General features: G+C 43.9%; 1 protein-coding gene and 1 pseudogene across 2 annotated transcripts; both read left to right on the forward strand.

The window, feature by feature from the left end:
* Positions 1 to 3,214: 3,214 nt before the first annotated feature.
* Positions 3,215 to 4,463, forward strand: LOC122427180 (annotated as a pseudogene).
* Positions 4,464 to 10,216: 5,753 nt separating this feature from the next.
* Positions 10,217 to 13,563, forward strand: PRR13 (proline rich 13). Of its 2 annotated transcripts, none has more exons than XM_043447112.1 (4): positions 10,217 to 10,317; positions 10,954 to 10,992; positions 11,364 to 11,728; positions 13,055 to 13,563. In XM_043447112.1, the coding sequence occupies exons 2-4, from the start codon at positions 10,974 to 10,976 to the stop codon at positions 13,094 to 13,096; spliced, it is 426 nt and encodes a 141-aa protein (XP_043303047.1). In that variant the 5' UTR covers positions 10,217 to 10,317; positions 10,954 to 10,973; the 3' UTR covers positions 13,097 to 13,563. The 2 variants fall into 2 exon arrangements, with proteins under 2 accessions (XP_043303047.1, XP_043303046.1); XM_043447111.1 differs by having other exon boundaries at positions 10,223 to 10,349.
* Positions 13,564 to 15,239: the final 1,676 nt, after the last annotated feature.

The following is a 15,239-nucleotide window of genomic DNA, read 5'->3' on the forward strand; positions in this document are numbered from 1 at the left end:
TGCTGATCATCTCTACAACTTCCATCCAGGCCACCACCATTCTCCCTTGAACCACAGCAGCAACCTCCTAACTGGGTTCCCTGCTTTACTTTAACCATCTCTCTCTATTTTGTTCTTTTATTACACAGTAGTGATAATAATAGCAATTTCATAATTTATATAATAGTGTTATTATATATTTATTTATATTCTGCCTCAACCACCAAGATATTACCTCTATGAAGGCAAGGATTTTTTCTCCTGTGTTTTCACTCTGTCCCCAGTACCCGGCTAGCTTGAGAAGTATTTGTTGAATGAATGAATGAATGACAGAAGCATGGTAAATCATTAAAGACTTAATGAATGAGCAATATAAGCTTTAAAAGCATTATCTAATGCTTTTTAAATAATCTGAGTTTAGGGAATTCCCTGGTGGTCCTGTGGTTGGACTCTGTACTTCTACTTCAGGGGGCATGGGTTTGATCCCTGATCAGAGAACTAAAATCCTGCAAGCTAGGCTTCTTTGGTGACTTAGTGGTAAACAATCTGTCTGCTAATGCAGGAGACATGGGTTTGATACCTGGTCCAAGAAGATCCCACATGCTGCAGAGCAACTAAGCCCAGGAACCACAACTATTGAGCCTGTGTTCTAGAGCCTGGGAACCTCAACTACTGAGCCCACGTGCTGCAGTTACTGAAGCCTGGAAGCCCTAGAGCCATGCTCTGCAATGAGACGCCACTGCAATGAGAAGCCTGCACACCGCAACTAGAGAGTAGCCCCCATGCAAACCCCCACAACTAAAGAAAAACCCATGCAGTAAGGAAGACCCACCACAACCAAAAATAAATCAAATAATTAAAATCCCACAAGCTGCACAGTGCAGTAAAAAAAAAAAAAAAGAAATCTGAGTTTCAATCTGAGGAAGAATTTCCCAACTAGCAGGTAAGTGAAGAGAGGTATGGAGGATATTGGCAATTTATAAGGGTCCTGCAGGGAGATTAAAAATCATCCTGAGTGAAAGTTGTTTAGTCACGTCTGACTGTTTGTGACCCCATAGACTATACAGTTCATGGGAATCTCCAAGCCAGAATACTAGAGTGGGTAGCCTTTCCCTTCTCCAGGGGATCTTCCCAACCCAGGGATTAAACCCAGGTCTCCTGCATTGCAGGCGGATTCTTTACCAGTTGAGGCACAAGGGAAGTCGAAGAATACTGGGAATCACCTGAATCTAACAATAATAGTTCTTGATATAAATGAGAATCATGATACTACTACATGGTAGCATATAAGTGCTTATTATGTGACAGATACACAATTATCTCATCACAACTCTATGAGGTAGGTACCACTGCCACTGTTTTACAAATGAGGAAATTGATGATCCAAGGGGTTAACTTATTCAAGGTCACACATAAGTGTCAAAGTCACGATTTGAATCCAGGTCTGTCTGACTAACTCCAGAAGCATTATGCTCTATTCCTCCCTTTGTTCATTCATTTATTCATGTAGTTATTTAACAGTTTATTCATTGATACCCTCCTATGTACCAGGCACTGTGTGAACTGTTAACTGTGAAGTGTTCTTCCTTTCAAGAAGCTTACAGTCAAATGCAGGAAGCTAACATAAAGTAACTACTCATTCATGCATGATTATAAGCTGAGATAGATATGCTAAAGGAAAGGCAAGGTTCTACAACAAAGGAGTTTACCTGACTAGAGTATCAAGGAGGCTTCCCTGAAGAAGTGATCCTGGAGCCGAGAGCTGATGAATGAGCAGGAGTTAATCAGGCAAAATGGTGAGAAGGGAGAGCATTCCAGGCTGCAGGGCCAGCAAGTGCAAAAGCCCTCCTACAAAAGGAACCAAGATTTTCTGCAGGGAAGAAAGAGGCCTAGGGGCTGAAGAGCACAGAGCAAGGGGTAAGCAGTATGAGAGGAGAGCAGAGAGGCAGTAGGGTCAGACCACTGCAGACATTGCAGTAATAAGATGTTGAGTTTTTTTGGTTTGACAAGTTGGAGGAAACAGACACTCAAGAGAGCTGGTGAGAAGGTGAAAGTGAAAAATGAAAAATGAAAAATGAAAGCGTTAGTTGCTCAGCCATGTCCGACTCTTTGTGACCCCATGGACTGTAGCCCGCCACGCTCCTCTCTCCATGGAATTCTCCAGGCAAGAATACTGGAGTGAGTAGCCATTCCCTTCTCCAGGGGATCTTCCCAACCTAGGGAAGGGTTCCCAACCTGGAACCCAGGTTTCTTGCATTGTAGGAGGATTCTTCACCATCTGGGCCTCCAGGGAAGCCTGGTGAGAAGTAAATAAATCTAACCTCTATGGAGGTTATTCATCAATATCGATAAAAAAACAAAATATGTAAAATGACATATCAGGGTTATTTATTTCAGCATTGTTTTTAGTAGCAGAAGAGTGAAAATAACAAATCTCTCTTGGTTGGTTAAACTGATTATGGTACATCATATAAAAGAATAAGATGCAGTTGTGAAAAAGTCAGGACACACTTTCTACTGATATAGAAACATCTCCAAGATATATTAAGTGGGAGAGAAACGTTGCAAACTAAACTCTGCATAGTTTGCTGTTTGTATATTTAAAAGAGGGCATATAAGTTTATGTCAGCATTTGCTTGATTCTAATGAAGAAAGTGTGGAAATGTATACAAGAAACCAATTATGTGGTTATGTGTGTTATGTGAGTTGGGAAGGTTGGGTAAATGGAGAACAGGAGTGAAAGAGAGACTCTTCCCTTTATACCACTTGGTCCTTTTTGGTTTTTTAACATATTACCTATTCAACAAAAATGAATACATTCATGTAAAAATAGTTTCAACCTTTGTCTAAAGGATAATGCAATGCCGCTAAAGAATTTTAAGCAGTAGGGTGATGTCAGAGTTGGCTTTAGAAAACAATTTCCAAGGTTGAAATGTGGGGAATGAATTGAAAGAGGGTCAGAATGGATGCTGACAGGACAGTCAATGAGACACCACTTCATATGCGCACTAGAATGTCTATACCAATAAAGACAGACAGTAACAAGTGCTGGCGCAGATGGGGGGAAATTGGAACCCTTATACATGGCTGGGGGGGATATAAAATGGTGTGGCTATTTTGGTAAATAATTTGGCAGCTCCTCAAAAATGTTAAAGAGTTGCCATATGACCCAACAATTCCTCTCATAAGTAAATAACCTAATAGAATTGAAAACATGTATCAGTGCTCATGCCCCATGCACCCTTGCAGTCAGTGGTTGAGCTAGGGCAGCAAGGCAGCCTCCTTATAGCTCTGTGGAGTGCCTCTAGCCTCCCTACTGGAGTCGCTGGCAGGGGCCAGCCTTGCAGTGGTGTGTTCTACATCAATGGCTCCAGCTGGATTCATTGGACTAGGCAAATCGGGCATCCCATGGCAAAAAAAAAAGAAAAAAAAAAATCTCATGGACATGGCTATCTGCTTGTTATTTATGATGTGTTCCCTGATGCATGCAGAGAATTTCTAGATGTAAGTGAGTGTCTTCTCCGGCAGATGTAGCCAGCAAGGATGGAATTATTACAGTGTTGCTCACCAGTATCAATGCAATAGAAGCTTATTCTGGAGCAAATGGGATTCCAAAAAAAGCGAAGCAAGGCTCACTTTTAACAGATTCTAGTACTATTGATCCTACAGTTTGGAAAGATTTGGCCAAAGAAGTTGAGAAAATGGGAGCAATTTTCAGGGTTGCTCCTGTTTCTGATGGTGTGGAAGCTACTCAGTCTGGGAGCCTCACGTTTATGGTGTGAGGTGTGTTGCGCTAAGTTGCTTCAGTTATGTCCTACTCATTGTGACCCTATGGACTGTAGCCCACCAGACTCCTCTGTCCGTGGGGATTCTCCAGGCAAGAATACTGAAGTGGGGTGCCATTTCTCACTCCAGGGAATCTTCCTGACCCAGGGATCAATTCCGTATCTCTTATGTCTCCAGTGTTGGTAGACAGGTTCTTATCGCTAGTGCCATCAGAGGAGTCACAGACAAATTTGCTGCTGCCCAAGAGCTGCTGGGGAGCAAGGATTCCAGTGTGCTGTATTGTGGAGCCCGTGGGCCTGGGCAGGCTCTGAGGATCTGCTACAACATACTGTTAGCTATTGGTATGACTGGAACTGCTGATGCTATGAATCTGGGAATCAGGTTAGGACCTGACCCAAAACTATTGGCCAAAATCCTAAATGTGAGCTCAGGACAGCATTGGTAAAGTGCTGCTTATAATCCCGCATCTGGGGTGACTGATGGAGTTCCCTTCCCTAATAACTATCAGGGTGGATTCAGAACAACACTCATGGCTAAGGATCTGGGATTAGCACACGACTCTAATGTTAGCACAAACACCCCAATCTTTCTGGGCAGTCAAGCCCATCAGATCTGTGTGGATGATGCATGTAAAGGGCTGCTCAAAGAAAGGCTGCTTGTCCGTGTTCCAGTTTCTATGAGAAGAGGAGACATTCTGAGTCTGTCCACCTTTGGCAGTGGACACTATTGGAAACCAAACTCTATCTCAGAACCTCTTTATTGCTTACTCTGCAAGTAAATAGGTCTGTCTGTTTTCAATTGTCTAGGTCACAGTAAACCCTGGGATGTTTTTCACCCATTTTTAGCGGCTTATTCTTTTTAAAATCTATTTAGCAAATATGTAATACCTGAAATTTTTTCCCTGTAAGCCTCTAATGATCCCTTGCTAATTAGCTGATTGGCTTTTTCAAAAACTTGAGAACTTCTCTGGTGGTGTAAGGATCCCCCTGCCAATGCAGGGGACACGGGTTTGATCTCTAGTCAGGGAAGATTCCACATGCTGCGGAGCAACCAAGCCCATGTGCCACAACTACCAAGCCTATGTGCTGCAACTGCTGAAGCCGGTACACCCAGAGCCTGTGCTCCACAACAAGAGAAGCCACCACAAAGAGAGGCCGAGCACCACAACAAAGAGTAGCCCCGGCTCACCGCAGCTAGAGGAAGCCTGAGTGCAGGAACGAAGCCCCAGCACAACCAAAAAAATAAAAGATCCCTGAGCATCTTTAGGTAAACTGTTGCATATTTCAATTACTACAATTTACAAATAAAGCCTATTTTTTTTTCCAATACAATAAAACCTATTTTAGAGGGGAGAAAAGAAATTGCCGTGAGGGAAGGAGTTAGAAGAAAGGAAAGTATAGTGAATTACTACCTATGTCCCTCAGAAAGTTTATCCCTTTTGTAGTATTCTTGCATTACTGTTGTTGTTCAGTCACTTAGTTGCGTCTGACTCTTTGTGACCCCATGGACTGCAGCACACCGGGCTTCCCTGTCCTTCACTATCTCCCAGAGTTTGCTCAAACTCATATCCATTGAGTCAACGATGATGCCTTACTGAGGTTACTGATTTATTTTCTAGGAGTTGATAAAGCAAGAGAATGCCTTGCTGTAGGTTATATAATTTGGACTCTGTTACATTTATCTTGGTGTGTCCCTCTTGTAACAACTCCCAATACTTAGCAAGCTTGTTTTTTATATATTTGCTTCCTTGTACATTCTTACTACATATTTTTGACTTCAAAAGTATACCTTTAGAACTGTTTCAAAGCCAAGAATGATACATGCTTTAGATAATTATTATTCTAAATATAACCATATAATCTTGAATTCAAATAAATTTCTATGCTGATAATAAAAAGAAAACATATGGTCACACAAATTTGTCCATGAATGTCCACAGCACCAATCACATAGTAGGGAAAAATGTAAAAACAATTCAAATGTTCTTCAACTAATGAATGGATAACTAAATGTGGTATAGCCAAGGAGTGGCATACTAGTCAGTACTTCCTTCATAAAAAGGAATGAAGATTCATACTACATCATGGGTGAACCTTGAAAATATTATGCTAAGTGAAAGAAGCCAGTCACAATAGGTCACATATTGTACAATTTTCCATTTGTATGAAATGTTTAGAATAAGACAATTTATAGCAGAACATTAATTAGTGTTTGCTTAGGGCTTGAGTAAAATGAGGGAGAGGTGAGGAGACAAATGAGGATTCACTATTAATGGGTATAACTTATTTTAAGGGGGACAAAAATGTTCTAAAATTAGATAATGGCTCACGATTCGCTAAAAACTATTGAACTGTACACTTTAAATGGGTGAATTGTATGGTATATGAACTATATTTCAATAAAGCTACTTTAAATAAGAGAGAGTTTTCGAATTTCTCTGGTGGTCCAGTGGTTAAGAGTCCATCTTGCAATGAAGAGGAAACAAGTTCAATCGCTGGTCAGTGAACTAAGACCCCACAAGTTGCAGGGGGACTAAGCCCACATACCGCAACTACTGAGCTCACGTGCTGCAACTACTGAAGCCTGTGTGTCTAGAGCCTGTGCTCCACAACAAGAGAAGCCACTGCAACGAGAAGCCCGGGCAACACAGTGAAGACTAGCCCCCACTTGCCATAACTAAAGAAGACCCGTACGCAGCAACAAAGACCCAGTGCAACCAGAAAAAACACAATAAATAAATTAGAAATTCTAAGAGGAATCATGCCCATAGAGACATATCCATTTCTCTCAAACTCAATGATCTTTCAAGAAAGAAAAAAATCAGATATAAATTGCCTTTAAAAAAAGTTCCAATTCATCTTAAATACTTAGTACAAGCCTGATATAAAAATATATCAAAATGTACTATGATTATGCAAAACATAGTGTTGTATGTCGTGTATTTCAATAAAATATATAGCAAAAACTTTTAATTAAAAAATTAAAAATCTATCAATTTTAGTTCAAGATGACAAACTCAGCATAAGATCTATCTTCATATTTTAGTACCTCACAAATTGAGGATGTACTATTTTCATTATTGTTTGGTTTAAAGTATTTCATTTCCATACTGTTTTATTCTTTGACTCAGATTTATTTGGAAGACTTGCTTTTTTAACTTCCACACATATGTTTGTTTTGTTGAATGCACACAAGCTCATGTGTCCAACACACAGTGAAGGCCAAACAAACCAGAACATTGGAGTTTGGAACAGAGAAAGGTATGTTGCTGAACTGAGCAAGGAGAATTGGTGGTTAGTGTTCAAAAAACCCAAACTTTTGTGATAGTTTTTGGAGAGGAGTTTTTACAAGCAAAATTGGGGGCTAGGCCTGCAGGGCACGTGACTTTCTTCTGATTGGTTGGTGGTGAGGTAACAGGATGGTATTGCGGGAATGTTGTGCTCAGAAGTTACCATTCTTTACCTGGTTGGGGGGCTTATTTCCCACAGAAAAACTAAAAATAAATTGCTATGTATTTCCCTTGAGGAGAAACCAGGGCTCTGCTTTGTGACTGCGCTATTGTTTTTTGACAGTTCCTCCTTTGTTTCTGCATTCTCTCTCTTCCCTGATTAGTAACTATTTGAATCTGCCCTTTGTGGACTGTAGCCTACCAGGCTCCTCTATCCATGGGATTTTCCAGGCAAGAGTACTGGAGTGGGTTGCCATTTCCTTCTCCAGGGGATCTTCCCGACACAGGGATCGAACCTGGGTCTCCAGCATTGCAGACAGACGCTTTTCCATCTGAGCCACCAGGAAGCCCTTGGAATTCAGGGACGGTCTAGGAAGCTGAGGGCTTCCCAGGTGGCACGAGTGGTAAAGAACCTGTCTGCCAGTGCAGGAGGCATAAGAGATGCAGGTTTGATCCCTGGGTTGGGAAGATTCCCTGGAGGAGGGCACAACAACCCACTCCAGTATTCTTGCCTGGAGAATCCCATGGACAGAGGAGCCTGAAGAGCTACAGTCCATAGGGTCGCAGAGAGTGGGACATGACAGAAGTGATTTAACACAAATGCTAGGAAGTTGAATCCGGTTTCCTACAAACAAGAAAAGGGGACGAGGAAAAGGCTTGCGGGGCCTTCACAGGTACACGTGAAAGCCCCACAGGGCCCGCTCAGTTTCATTTGTATTTATATTTTACACTGTGGTCAAAGAATACAGTATGTATTACACAACTCTCTGAAGTTTGAATTACATTTGTTGAGACTGATTTTTATAAATGTTTTACGTATGCTTAAGAGGGATAAGTAGTTTTTACTTTGGATGAATGGTTCTACATATGTTTATTAAATCAAGCTTGTTAAGTGGGTTACTAAAAAAAAAATTGAGGCCATTGCAGCAGTTCAGTTAAGAGATGATGGTAGGCTAGGAACAGAGAAGATGGAGAGAAGTGTAGGGATTCCAGATTTATTTGGGAAACAAAACAGACCCGTCCTCATGTTGGAGGAGGATGGGAGGAATGTGGAGAGAGCCATTAAGGATGACTTTCTTGGTTTCTTGTTTATGCAATTTGCCAGATGGCAGATTCATGAAATTAAAAAAAAAATTTTTTTTTTTTAAAGTTCTACCAGTTTATTGCTAACCCATCTCCCTCCACCCTCATGCATGCATGCTCAGTCATGTAACTCCATGGACTGTAGTCGCCAGGCTCCTCTGTTCATGGACTTTTCCAGGCAAGAATACTGGAGTGGGTTGCCAAGATATATGAAATTGAGATAGGGAATTCTAGGAGAGATTAGACATCTATATTTCCCCCAAGAATGTTTCTTTGCTTTCTATGGGGGCCAAGAGGGCAGCGGTGAATATTGAGGCTGTGGGTGAGAGCAGCTCCTGCCATTCCTTAAGCCCTCTGCGTATGCATGTTTATCTGTACAACACATCACAGTACAGTAAGTCCCCTAGGTAAGAATGAGTTCCATTCCAAGAGTGTCTTCATAAGTCCAATTTGTTTGTAAGTTCAACAAAGTTAGCCTGGTTACCTAACTAACTTTGGCTATATAGGCTAACACAATAGGCTATATATTTGTTCTTCGGTTGCTAAGTCACATTCCACTCTTTGTGACCCCATAGACTGCAGCACACGAGGCTTCCCTGTTCTTCACTATCTCCCGGAGTTTGCTCAAACTCATGTCCATTGAGTCGGTGATGCCATCCAACATCTCACCCTCTTCTCCTGCCATCAATCTTTCCCAGCATCAGGGTGTCTTCCAATGAGTCGGCTCTTTGCATCAGGTGGCCACAGTATTTCAGCTTCAGCATCAGTCCTTTCAATGAATATTCAAGGTTGATTTCCTTTAGGATTGACTGGTTTGATCTCTTTGCAGTCCAAGGGACTCTCAAGAGTCTTTTCTAGGACCACAACTGGAAAACATCAATTCTTCAGCCTTCTTTATGGTCCAACTCTCACATCCATACATGCTGCTGCTGCTGCTAAGTCGCTTCAGTCGTGTCTGACTCTGTGCGACCCCACAGACGGCAGCCCACTAGGCTCCCCTGTCCCTGGGATTCTCCAGGCAAGAACACTGGAGTGGGTTGCCATTTCCTTCTCCAATGCATGAAAGTGAAAAGTGAAAGTGAAGTCGCTCAGTCGTGTCCGACTCTTGGAGACCCCATGGACTGCAGCCTACCAGGCTCCTCCATCCATGGGATTTTCCAGGCAAGAGTACTGGAGTGAGGTGCCATTGCCTTCTCCGATCCATACATGACTATAGGAAAAACCATAGCTTTGACCATACGGGACCTTGGTCAGCAGAGTTGTGTCTCTGTACTGTAATAGGTTTATAATACTTTTCACACAAGTAATACATACAAAAAATAAGGAAAATAAATTTGATCTTAAAGTGCCTTGAAAATTATAGTAGTACAGTATAGCTGGCATACAGCAGTATAACAGCTGACATACAGGAATTGGCATCAAGAGAACAGGGAAGAAAAGTTACTAGCTGGAGGAGGGAGAAGAGGTGGCAGAGGGTAGAGCGGAGGGATTCGTCAGCGATAGGAGACAGGGAGCAAGCTGCATGTGACAATGTACGTCGGACCCGTGAACCAACTTACCTAATTGGACACGTGAACACACGTACATTCACATCTTCGAAAGTTCACAACTTGAACATAAATTCATATTGGAAGGGTGTGACACCCACTAGACTAACAGCTCAGAAGTCAAGGGTCGAATTTCCTCTAGGCACTTGGGGACCTCGCCCTGAAATTGCCCCGGCCCTCTCAGAGTGTATTTCTCCGAGCCACGCCCACGGGGATTTCCGGCTGCCCTTTTGCACCCGCCTCTCCCTGAAGCCCTTGGCTCCGCCCCTACTGCAACTGTTGCCTTCTAGCCTAGAGGTGGAGTGATTGACGAGTACATTCTCCAATCCTAACGCAGAATGAACACATATTACCAATTAGACCGTAGGAGGGGCGGATGCTGAAGCCTACGGTGGGAGGGTTACCAGGAAGTGAGTGGAGGCTAAGAAGGACAAGTCCGCGCAGGCAGTGGTGTAAGGGTGACCGGACATCTAGGTACCACAGGCTCCTTCTTTCTCCATTCCTGGGTGAGGAGTCCCTTCACAGCTGGGAGTCAGGATTCTCTATTTGCCCTTTTGAATGGGGGGGGGGGGAGGGGGGGTGTCTGCTATGTAAGCATTTGTGGATCTTTCCTGATTCTCCTACCTCCTTTCGCCCCAAGTCAGTTCCTTCTCTTAGCCTGGGGTGGGAGTCTTGTCCCCCGTCACTCTCCGCCGGGAGCGGTAAAGTGTTTAAGGTCTTTCCGCAACCTCTGGGTGCTTAAAGTCTTCCGGACTCGGTCACGAAAAGGCAGATGAATTAATAGGGATTTAGGTTTAGGGGAGATTCACGGACTCAGCCTCTCTCGCGAGGAGTTAGAAGCCTCCTGCCGCGGCCAGCGCTAGTGGAAGGTGCAGGGGCTCTGGGAGCTAGGTTCCTGTGGCTAGGGAACTAGGGATAGAATTAGGTATTGGAGGCGAAGGAATGGGTGGAAAGAAACATTTCTTCCGTGGCGGTCGTAGAAGTTCTCTAAGGGACTGCATAGAGTGGAGCCAGAGTCGTTGGAGTTGGGCTTGGGGCTTGGTCTCTAAACCACCCCCCCCCCCCCACTTCTGGGTCATCAGCTGTTTGCCTTCATTTCTTTTTCCTCAGGCTGAAGGAAACATCTGAACATGTGGAATCCCAATGCCGGTAGGTGTTTGGGGGATCGCTCCTCTTGCCCCACCCCCTTTTCAGATGGGCCACAACAGGAGGTTTCTGTGTCAATTTATCCTCCTCCTCTCCACTAACCCGCAAAAGCAAAGTCCTTAGTCGCTGACCCATCCTCTCGTCTTTTCCTAGTGTTCACTGTCTCCGTTTCTCCCCCGCCCTGCCAGGGACCTTCCCTTTTGTCTCCTGTAAGTTTGCCTCCCCTTCCCTTCATTCTCTTTCCTCATCTTCCCATTTGCCTTTAACTGTTGAGTGATTCTTTTTTTTTTTTTTGAGTGATTCTTTTTGTTGTTGTTTGTTGTCAGAGGCTCTGGGCAGTGTAATCTTAATTTATTCTTTGTTTCTTCCACCAGGGCAGCCAGGACCATATCCACACCCCCCTAACGCTGGGTATCCTGGAGGTTGCAATCCTGCCCATCCACCACCTGCCAACCCTCCCTTTCCTCCAGGCCCCTTTCCCACTCCTCCAGGAGCACCCCAGGGGAATCCAGCCTTTCCCCCTGGTGGGCCCTGTCATCCTGTGCCACAACCAGGATATCCAGGATGCCAGCCCTCAGGTCCCTACCCCCCTCCATACCCACCACCTGGCCCTGGCATGTGTCCTGTGAATCCATTGGTTCCTGGTACAGTAGGACCAGGAATAGTGATTGACAAGAAGGTGCACAAGAAAATGAAAAAAGCTCATAAAAAGAAGCAGAAGCACCATAAACATGGCAAGGTAAGTGCCCCTGGAGCCTGGCTGGGAAGGGGCACCCTTCACAGGGGCTATGGGGGCAGGGGGAGGGCAAGGGATGGGGGGTTTGAAGTCTGAGGATGTGGGACAGTGACTGCGTAAAGGATCCCCACTGGGAAGAATCTGATCATCTTAAAAAATGTATTAGGCTTATTAGGCCTTCTATCTGGGAGGTGCTAGGCTGAGCCTCAGAATGGATGTCAGCATCAAAAGTCTTTCTAGTTTGCCTTTCTCTTCCCAGAACTGCCCACCCCAGCCCCACCCCAGCCCCACCCCATGCTTGTTTTAGCAAGTTGGACACACCCACTGAGGTGGTCAAATATCAAGTAATAGAGTCAGTCCTTTGACAAAGCAAAGTCTTATATAATAATTAACTTGTAATAATCTGGCCCTAGGTCCTGGAGTTTCTTTCTCTCCTTCAGTGTTCTCAGGGTGTTATGTTAGTTACATGGGCCCCATTGTCCTAGTATACAGTAGGGAAACTGAGGATGAGAGAAGTCAGTGACTCTCAGCCTCTAATAAAACCTGAGTTTCATGCTCAGCCCCAAGGTTAAATATCTTCACTCCAGAGGACTGTTCATTGGCAAGGGTAAAAGTAGCTCTCAGGACAACTCTGGAAGGAGTGAACCAACCCCGATCTTGAGGAGGCCTTAATATACATTTTTCTGCCCAATATTTATTTGCCTTATGACTGTGGATGCTAATTCTAGTTCTCCATCTTTGGTAGAAGTCTGAGGAGAAGGAAAGGTGAGCTTGAATGGAGACACTCAGAAATGTTTCTGATGACAGTTTTGGTGGGAGTATACGTGTAAAGAACCTTGACTAGTATTCTCCCAGCCTCCTCTCCCACCTTCCTCACTTTCTCCCAGTTGGGACTTAGGAAAAAGTAGAGATAGATGCACACACAGCTACTGATTCTACTCACTTTTCTTAGTCTCGTAGCCACTAGGAATGTCCATGCAGCTAATAAATACTATAAGGGAGCAGCTGTTTCCTTGTACAATTCTACTCTAGTGCCTATAATTTATTCCTTGCCTAGGCATTGGCTCAGGTAAAGAAAATTGGAAACTTTCTCCAAATGTAGTATGTTAAATTCTGTGCAGTGATTTAGGATGGTTTCATCCATTCCTGTCTGCTCACTGCTGAAGGAAATCCTTGCTTTTGCTGTTTAAGGGACAGTTGAGTTGAAGACTCCTGACCTTCTTAGAAAGCAAAGGGCACTGGGGTGGAGGTATAGGGCACCAAAGAATGTCCCATGAAGTAACAAAAGTCATTTGGATCTGATGTATCCTTTCCCCTTTCCCCTTGCAGCATTCCTCCTCCTCCTCCTCTTCCAGCAGTGACTCTGACTGAATACAGGGCCTGGACCCTTCCCTCAAGTCTCTCCAGTTCAGCTCTCCCATCAAGCTTCAGATGCCATCTTGTACTGGGGAAATTAACTCTTGCTACCCCTTCACCCCCACCCCTGCAATCTAAGACTCATTCTGCTCTTCAGCACTCACTAGCTAGGACAAATCGGAAAAGAATTGCCACGGGCTAACAAAGGCCGTCTTCTCACTGCTTGGATAGAACTTTTAGCTGATGAGTTTGACAGGAGAACTGATTTTTGAAGATGGTAAGATTTGAGCTAAATGCTAAAGACAAGTCTAAGATCTGTAAAATGTGATTTTTTTTTTTTAACTTTCTTTTGTAACACTTATGATTGAGGAGATGCTGTGGACATTGAGTTATGGAAAGGAAAAACAACCTGTACCTTTCTTGAAATTGTAGCATGCTTGGGTGATTTAGTGGCAAATAAACATTTCCCAGCAGGCCTCTTATTGATGGCGTTCACTGCAAGGCTGATGGCAAGTGGAGTCCATTTGGTTGATGAGCTCTGACTGCCATTTTGAAAACGAATCTCTGTTCTCTCACTCAGTATGCTGTCTCAGGCCCTCCTCTCACTCTCCACCTCTCAGTCCAAATAAAGCTGTCTCTCCTGGTCTCTGTTCACCTGTACCATCACCTTGGTTGGGCCTAGCACCTTCTACTAGTTCTGCTGCCCTAGAAAAAAATGAAAGAATAGATTTATCAAGTGGATGGTGGAGAGGAGCTGGGAAAGGCATGTGCTTAGGAACAGGGTCTAAAGCTCCACAGCATGTTTGGGAAACACAGGTATCCCAGTGGGCCTAGATTAGTTCCCTAGAAAGTGTTTATTGAGGAAATACTGTGTTCTGGTGCTGAAAGTACAAAGACGTAGAATAACGCAGTCTCTGCCCTTCATGGCCTTTGAGAGCTAATGAAGCAGATGGTCATGTGAATATATGAATAGGTTATTATAGTATAGAAGTGAGTAAGACAGGGATCAAGCGGTGGGGGAGCAAAGGAGGGAGCGACAGTGCCACTGGGAAATGAGTGAGGTCCTGGCTGGGCCTCTGGACGCATAGGGGTTTCCCTGTTATGTCTTCATGGCAGCTCTATGAGGTAGGTACTACTGTTCCCATTTTGAGGAAGAAGAAAACTTGAGTCAGGATTTGAACTTGGGCAGTGTGGCTCCTGTGTCTGTGCTTGTAACCCAGTGGGTTTCCAGCAGAAGAAGCAGTTTTGCAGAGGCAAAGATTTGTAAAAAGGTGAAGGATGGACGTTCAGGAATTCCCGAGCCTGAGATACCATACCAGAGCCTGATAGGAAGTGAGGCTCTCAATGGGTTTAGAGGAAGGAGTGGACCTGAGCGATGTTTCTTAGGTGGAACCCACAGAGTTTAGGGATTTCAGTGTGGGAATTGAGCAGGAAAGTTGTGTTTTTAGTTGACTGGGTTTCATCTATGACTTGTCCCGGGGATGAGATATATGAAATACATGCTTAAATATATTAGATCTAGCTTCTAATTTTATTAGGAAATCCAAGACCAAGCTGGAGAAGGAAATGGCAACCCACTCCAGTATTCTTGCCTGGAAAATTCCATGGACAGAGGAGCCTGGCGGACTACAGTCCATGGGGTCACAAAGAGTCAGACACGACTGAGTGACTGAGCACCAAGACCTGTTTTCCAGTGTCCTGAATTTTGGGGCCATCCTAAGGGTTTCTTCCTCTGTAACACTCTGTTTTCATTTGTTTATTAGCACTTCCTTTTCCAGGAGGAGAAGGGAAAGGTGGGCATAAGGGGATTGTGAGGTGAAAAAAACTGTTGACAAACCACAAATTAAGGAGAGACAATGAGAAATGGCTCAAGGGAGAAAACACAAAGAGAAACAAGTTAGGGAGAAAATTCACCCACCTCCTTCCCCAGTTTTAGCCATAAACAGCCAATTTCCCCTTCCTGCCTTTTCTTTTTCTAACAGCACCTTGCTATTTTGCTATGGCTGTTTCTCAAAAGTTGATTAACTTTTTGAAAGCTAAAAGTAATACATGTACCTGGGGGGTGGGGGGGTGGAAATGTAACATTTTTAATAGGATGTTCAGCAGAAAAGTAAGGTTCTTCTCATAGCAGATTTCTAGTTTACTCCCCAAAGGCAAC

This window comes from Cervus canadensis, chromosome 25 (assembly GCF_019320065.1).
Source record: "Cervus canadensis isolate Bull #8, Minnesota chromosome 25, ASM1932006v1, whole genome shotgun sequence".
In the NCBI taxonomy this organism is placed as follows: domain Eukaryota; kingdom Metazoa; phylum Chordata; class Mammalia; order Artiodactyla; family Cervidae; genus Cervus; species Cervus canadensis.

Coding starts and splice junctions, on each gene's coding strand:
- PRR13 (XM_043447112.1), top strand. Junction 11,729..13,054: donor AGCACCATAAACATGGCAAG/GTAAGTGCCCCT, acceptor TTCCCCTTGCAG/CATTCCTCCTCCTCCTCCTC.